General features: G+C 36.0%; 1 protein-coding gene across 1 annotated transcript; it reads left to right on the top strand.

Moving 5' to 3' along the window:
• Nucleotides 1–656: 656 nt before the first annotated feature.
• LOC107574117 (uncharacterized) lies at nt 657–2,091 on the top strand. The gene has a single exon (XM_016260587.1). The coding sequence runs from the start codon at nt 672–674 to the stop codon at nt 1,965–1,967; it is 1,296 nt and encodes a 431-aa protein (XP_016116073.1). The 5' UTR covers nt 657–671; the 3' UTR covers nt 1,968–2,091.
• The last annotated feature ends 5,989 nt before the right edge of the window (nt 2,092–8,080 follow it).

The raw sequence follows: 8,080 nt of genomic DNA, 5'->3' as shown, positions 1-8,080 counted from the left end.
TTGTCATCAGAGCAAGTGTAATTGCTGCATTGCTCCTAGGATGCTCTCATTTCCTGAGGTGTGCTTTTAAGTCGAAATGTGAAAAGAACATGGATTCCAACGTTACTACAAAGATATTGGATTTCTATTATCAGAGCTTTCCGACTGTGTTCACATTAATTGTCGGGAAACTGACACTACTAATTCATGACACTACATGAATGCAGTATAATTTAACTAGTGATCTCGTGTGGTGATGATCCTTTATACTGTACGTCCGTTTTGGAGCACCAGAGAGCAAATATTTCAATCGGCAGATCGGGTATTTAAGTGGCACTAGCATCTGCGCTCTGATTAGGTCCGGTACACCAGATTTCAGTACCTGACCCAGCCGATGATCATCTCAAATAAGTCCTTTTCCATCTTCCAAGCTAGCTTGCTGCAATGGTAATGTCACATGCACACGTGAGTCCTTCTGATTATGAAAATAAATATATGCATGATTGGATTACAGGATTTCAAATCAGTAGGAGTTGAGGCAACAAAAATAATGTTGTAACAAGCTAATTTTATGGATAGTAAATGTAATATTATTACTGAAGTCTTAGTATCTTAGTAATATAAGTAATATTATTAATGTTACTAGTAACACATTACTGCCCAACACTGATGATCAGGCCAAGCATTACAGCATGTTACCTTTTACTCTTCACTTTATTCTCCTCTTCACAGAAATAATGGAGCATCTACACACTTCTCTCATTTTACTCCCCCTCTTCTGTTCATTGAGTGCTGGAAAATCTTTCTTTACTCATCTCGGAACACGGTGTATAGATGACTGCAAGTCCGACTCGGGCGTGTTCAAATGCAAGACTTTTGATAAAGATGGAACATGCCAGGAAATGTACTGTTCACCTCAGGAAAACATGGACTACTGGGGTAGACAGTGTGAAGCTGACAGTATGTGTGGAAGGCATGGACAAGACTACTACTGGTGCAAAATTAATATCTTTACTTGGGGATACTGTGGGCTGGTGATGGAGAACAAGAACCATTATGGATCTCATACAGGTGCGCTGTGTTATGACTACTGTGACAAAAGAGAAGAAGACTACTATTGGTGCCATACTGTGCAGGGATGGGATTACTGCTCACCATTTGAAAACACAGATAACAAGAATAGTCAGTGTAAAGATGACAATCCATGTGGGAAGCAGGGTCAGGACTACAGCTGGTGCTGGCTGAAGAAGGGAGGCTGGGATTACTGTGGACTTGTGGAACCAAAGATATCCATCTACCGGTCTATGTATCATTATGTTTGCATTGATGAATGCCAGTATTATGAGAGTGGAGATTACTATTGGTGCCACACTGCCAAAGACTGGGACTACTGCTCTCCAGATGTGGATGTAACCTATAAAGGCAAGCCCTGTCGCTCATACCACTCCTGTGGCCCACATGATTATAATTACAACTGGTGCTGGACCTCAGAGTCAGAATATGATTACTGTGGGCCCGTTGAATCTGGAGAATGCACTTACATCACCTCTAGACATCGCAACAGGAGAGCCCCAGATGACAAAGTAGTGATATGCACAAAGATGGACAAAGGAAACAAGAAAATAACCACCTTTACTGCGAAGCCAGCTCCTAATGCTATCGCTGATGGCAGTCAGTGGAGAAACGAGGCAGAAAACTTAATCAGTCGCTGGGAAAATAACTACCTGGTGGACCAGGCCCGCTCAAACCTGATCCACTCTGATAATCTCCGTATTGACATGCAGGGAATCATCAACCACAACAATCAGCTGTACCACAACCTGCAGATCCAGGTGAACGTCAGACGGAGGTCCGGTCAAAGCACAACCGTATCTCAGATTATCGTGCCCCGTGGAATTCCACGCCGCTACATCCGCAGAGCCTTGCTGGAGAGCTTTAGGCGCCGAGCTCGGGTTCTTATTGAGGTTTCAACCCTAAATCAGTGTTAGAGCCTTGGGTTGGAAATGTGCAAATATGGTGGTATATGGTGGAGTACAGTTGTAACTTTTTTAGCTTTTTGCTGTACAACACAAATACTGAGCAGAATAAACAGGCCATGAGAAATATCTTTATCTGTAGAACTTGAAATCAGAAGTAGTTTACTATCTGTTGACATACCTATTGGTAGATTTTGGAAAAGACACTGGAAAGCCAGTTTTTTATATCTATCTCAAATATTGCTCAATTAAGCAGCCTGCCTATCGGGTTATCAATAATGAGTTAATCAAATCATCAGACTGTTAAGTGAAATATATGGACATATGCTTTTTTGGGTTTCCTGACCTTGATTTGAGAAACCTTATGACATGAACAATCAAAATATCTATTTATCTATATCTATGTATAATATGTCTGCCTATCTGGCTTTAAAATTCCTGCATTTAGTTTTCATGTTTGCTAATCCAAGAATTGTTACTGAATAAAATCTATGCTGTCATACTTTTGAACATGTGTTGCTTCAGAGTATTACATCTGTCTCACAGAGAGCATCTTGCATATTTGCCTGATTTTTTGAGTGGCACTGAATCATAGCATTGATTTAATAAAACAAATACATGCACTACATGTTTCAGAGTGAAGTGCAGCACTGTGTTGATTTACACGTAAGCAGCTCATTATCTGCTGGTGTTTGCAACATCTCAGAGCAGCTCAGTTTACAGTAAGCACTGCATTTGAGAATGCAGCATGTGACACCCATTTCACCAAATTTTGCTATGAAACAACAATTTCCAGCACAAAAGCTCAAACTGCACATAGTGTGACCCATTAAATATAACTATAAAAAAATAATAATAGTGATAATATTATTGCACTTTTTTTTTTTTTTTTATAAAATAAACAAAATAATAAAGTGTGATAATACTATTGTGTATTAAAATAAAAGGGAGTATTAAATACAAATACAATTATTTTATAGTAAACTTAAAAATAAAATGCTAATATTTACTCATATATAGATATATATATAATAAGTTTAATTTATATAGCGCCTTTCCCAAGCTCAAGGATGCTGCACAATGACAAAAGCAGATAAACACTCATGTCCTACATACATGGACAAGACATTTTCCAAGTCCAGAACATGTGGTTGCAGTTGCATACCACAGTAATAATACAGTATCATAATCACACACAAAAAAACAACAACATTATAACAGGTAATATTGGTAGAACATATAAGTTTTAAGTTTAGACTTAAATTCGTGGAGTGTGGTTATTGTCCGGAGAGCCAGGGGCAATGTGTTCCAAAGTCTGGGAGCCATAACAGAGAAAGATCTACCTCCCATAGAAAATAGGCGAAATCTCGGAACACAAAGAAGTTCATCTCCAGATGATCGAAGTGGACGAGAGGGAATATATGGAGAAAGCAGGTCAGAGAGATAGGTAGGTGCAAGACCATGGATTAAAGGTAAGCAGAAGAATTTTATAAACGATACGAGAGGACACAGGTAGCCAGTGGAGGTTGAATAGAATAGGAGTGATATGTGCAGACTGTTTAGTGTAAGTTAGCATTCTCGCTGCAATCGAGAGATGGAGCGTACTGGTAACCCGGAAAAAAAGAGCGTTGCAGTAATCAAGGTGGGATGGGATTAAAGCATTTACTAGTAATTCAGCATCTTTTGGACTGATGAAGGAATGGAGTTTGGTTACTAATTTATGCATCTAGATTTAGAGAAGAGTCAAGAATGATACCTAAGTTGTTAACTGTGGCAGATGGGATAATTGATGTGGCTTCGAGGTCAAATCTAGGGACATTTGTTATGTTTTTTGTTCAAATTGGGGGCCCGACAAGTAAGATATCTGTTTTAGTCAAATTCAAACTGAGAGAGTTGGAGCTAAGCCAGGTCTTTTATATATATATATATGAATTTTTTTCATTTTCAAACTTAAAGCCAGCAAGCTTTTTTTCTGGCGTGTTGCCGGCAAGTATATGTGCTGCCGTGTTTTGCGCTGTAAAAAGCGTCAGCAAAGAACGAATGAAATGTCACAGTTTTGCTTTGTGCTTTGCAAATGGCAGCAGATAGCCTAGATTTATGCTTTCAGTTCGAATATAAATCTTATATAGTATTACGGTTTGTCGATCTAAAATGTTAATTGTGCATTGTCGGTACGCAAATGAGCGGTCTGAACGTATTTACACCGCACAATTTTTACTTTGGTCGCGCATGCGTACCACTTATGTGCACCCCAGCCAATTGTAGTCTTGTTTTCTTTTGTCACAGTAGTCATAACACAGCTCACCTGTATGAGATCCATAATGGTCCATCACCAGCCCACAGTATCCCCAAGTAACGATATTAATTTTGCACCAGTAGTAGTCTTGTCCATGCCTTCCACACATACTGTCAGCTTCACACTGTCTACCCCAGTAGTCCATGTTTTCCTGAGGTGAACAGTACATTTCCTGGCATTTTCCATCTTTATCAAAAGTCTTGCATTTGAACACGCCCGAGTCGGACTTGCAGTCATCTATACACCGTGTTCCGAGATGAGTAAAGATGAAGCAACATGAGTGCTATGTTTGTCCAAATTTTTTTTATTATTTACTACTTTATTTACAATAAAATATTATTCAAAGCTTGTTCATGCTACAATGTTAACTCTAGCGTGAGCACAACATACATGCGTCATGATGCTCTTATGAGCGTGTGTGGCAGATCAATATTTTTAGAAAATAAAGTTGTAAAATTTGTTTTTTGCACAAACAAAGCTACATTTATTGTTGTCAGAAAGCCAAACCTCTCACACTTCATCAAAAATCTACCCTGCCACTGCCACCATCATGTTTGCTACTATTTATTAACTTGGTGAAATGTTTGCTGCTATAGTGCTTGTAAAGCACGGTCACAGTATACAGTTTCAGCAGCCCTTGGTGTTTAAAACGCATATCTTGATTTGTTTAACGTCTCAATAAACTTGCAGCACATATTTGCATCAATTTTCAACCGACTTTGAGTGAGAAGGGCATGCAAGCTGTCCTCCTAATACGAAGACTACGATGGTGCACTGCAGGACACCTTTCTCCTTTTAAATGTTCAAGAAAAAAAGGACTGTAATGGACATGTATGTGTTTTTTTTCCCCACGCTTTTCTCAGTGGTTGTTTCCCATGAGGTGTGAGTGTATTTTCAGCTTTGTATGACAGTTTCTTGGCCGTTTTTTCTACTTTTGTGCCCTTGTTGTGTACATGTAGTGGCATTCACACATTAGCATGCACAGGCAGGTTGTGTACGGTTCTTAATATTAAAACCCTGTTTATAAGCACTGCAAGAAAAAAAATAATTTTAAATGTTTCAAACAAATGTTGTAGTATATATATTTTTTATCTGGATCTAAAATAAAGTTAACATTATCATAACTAGAAAATTTATGTAAAAAATTTTGAACTTAAATTGAAACAGCAAATATTGTAAAGTCAAATGAACTTCAATAAAACAATTCAGCACTAGGCAAGATTTAAATTAGTGAGTTGAAATGACTTGTACTTTTAAGTTGATTTAACTTAATTTTAAGGCAGCCACAAAACTTACGTTTTTAAGTTGAAAGGGGTGAATTTTTTTTACAGTGTGCTGCAGTGATGTATACTGTAAATGCAATAAACATTTGAATCATACATCTTGTCACGTCTTATTACTTCTGGATTTTCTTTTTTTTTTTTTTCAAAATTACTTTATGAACAATCCTATTAAAGAAAATGTATAGTATGATAAATGTAAGGATATTGATCTGGAAGAAATGGGGCCATAAAGAACCTATTCATCAGTGGTTCTTTGAAGAACCTTTAAAAAGGGTTCTGTACCAGAAAAGGTGCTTTATGGCACCAAGAAAAACTCGGTTCTTTAAAGAACCTTTCACAAAATGGTTCTTCAGGGAACCAAAAATGATTCCTCTATTGCATCGCCGCAAAAAACCCTTTTTGGTTCTTCATGTCACTTTTTTTTAAGAGTGTACATACCTTGTCTAGTACTTGGAGGACTTATTTTGTTGGGATATTCCAGGAAAAGAGAGTCAGTGCAACACTTCTTGAATCACTTTCTGATCAAAGTTGTTTATGCTGGAAAAGAGGTCAGATGGCAACATCAGGACAATTTTCTTTTCCGAAAATTCGAAATAAACTTTTATTTAACTCACACATAATTTGTAGTTCCGGAAAACCTTGAATCAAACACAAAAAGGAAAATTTTGTCAAAATTGTCAAAAATAAATTAGGAAATTACTCCCAAAATGGCATTTACACTTCTCAGCAGATACAAATGTAAGATTGTTTTTCCAATTCACCTTTAAATGATGCAGTAGTCATATGGATACATATAGTGGATACTAATAGCCTGTTAATGTACATTTCATAAAATCTAAGTTTTACATGTCAAACAAAGTCTGTCTATCTGGTTTTCTAATTCCTGTATTTATTTTTCATGTTTACTTATCCAAGCTTTTTATCCAAGAAAATCTACCAAAGCTCTATAAAAAGCATTTGCTGTCATGATTTTGAGCATGTGTTCAACGAAATTAAGACTTAAATATTAGCATTGTAATTTTACAGGCATACTATCAAATAAATTGTTTTTTTTATTAAACAATCGATTTCTATCAATTATATATACATATATTTTAATCAGTGTTCGGTATTATAAGGGTCCAGTAACCGTTCCAACGAAATCTGTTTGAGTTTATGCCGTCTTAGAGAAATATCAATGGTTTCTCTGTTGTTACACTTCAACAAAGACGGTTGTTCCGCTCTGTTATTCAGTAAATGATGTACATTGTTTCATTTGTGACACTTTGCCAAGTTTAGGGCGTCACCATCAGGATGAATCATTGTCATGCTGTTGTTTTGTTCCTCACTGTGCCTCGTTCTGTGTTAGAAATTTTATTTTTTGTTAGATGTTTTTATAGTAAATGTCACAGTATCTATCTGTACTGTCCCATGCTGTTAACACATGCACAGATTTATGCAGTCTTGTGCAGGTCTGTGTCTGTGATGTCGGTGATGGTGATGGATTGATATTTGATGGCAATATAAACATCACAAAGTGGCCTGATGCACTGATCTCATCTAAAGTCGAATAACAGAACGGACCATCTGTAGATGAAAAGAGGAAAAGAGGAAAGTTTGTTTGACTAAATGCTTTCTTGTGTTCTTAAAAACCTTTGAGATGTTCAAATGTTTGAAATAATTTTGTAGGCAAATATAATCATGCTTATCTATTTCTTGCAAAGTGTACCACTGGCTACTCTGCAGAAGCTAAAATGTAACGGTTTTAATTTTATTTACATTAATCATTATAGAAATCCTTATATATTTAAAAAAAATTTAGCTACTACATAATTCTCATTCTTCAAACTGTTTTTATGGTCTGATGACTTTAATACTTCAACAAGTCGTTGTTTTGATAATCAGTTACATATTTGCTCATATTTATATCAAGTAGTTCTCCACTCTTCACACAGTGTACAGTGTTAATTTGAAGGAATTCTCTGTATTGATTTTTCACTGGTGTTTTAAATGTATTTTTAATTACGCTCTGCATAGTGTTTTTTTTTTTTTTAGAGTTAAATGTCTGTAAGCTTAACAAACATTGTCCTGGCAGAAAATTAGCAGGAACATTTCTGTTATTTACAAGTTGTTTTCTTACAGTGTACATCTGTTTGTGGTGATTAACTGTTTTGCAAGAGATAAACTTTCTCATTTACCATGACAAATAGGCAAAAAATAAATCATTCTTTGTCTGTTTTGTTTGTCTTTGTGTCTGTTTTACATTATATATTACATAGGCCTATACTTTTTTTTCATCTTATTTTATTAATTGTATGGCATGCTAATTATTCCTTTGATGTTTGTTATTGTTATACTGTACATTTATTTTTCTTGTCATTAGTATTACTTGTGTGTGTAATAATGCTTTGTCAATACTGTATGCAACCACAATCATGCCATTAACGTAGTTTACATTGGATTTGTTTGAAACTGAGTTGATTGAAAATACATTTGTCTTTTATATCAAGTGAGTAAAAGCTAAAGGAAACATTGCTTTTGCATCTAAATCTCAATAAATGTTTCTT

Source organism: Sinocyclocheilus grahami, unplaced genomic scaffold (genome assembly GCF_001515645.1).
Source record: "Sinocyclocheilus grahami isolate Dianchi unplaced genomic scaffold, SAMN03320097.WGS_v1.1 scaffold2119.1, whole genome shotgun sequence".
In the NCBI taxonomy this organism is placed as follows: domain Eukaryota; kingdom Metazoa; phylum Chordata; class Actinopteri; order Cypriniformes; family Cyprinidae; genus Sinocyclocheilus; species Sinocyclocheilus grahami.
This window is presented reverse-complemented; position numbering and strand designations above follow the sequence as displayed.

Coding starts and splice junctions, on each gene's coding strand:
- LOC107574117 (XM_016260587.1), top strand. CDS start 672: ATGTTACCTTTTACTCTTCACTTTATTCTCCTCTTCACAGAAATAATG.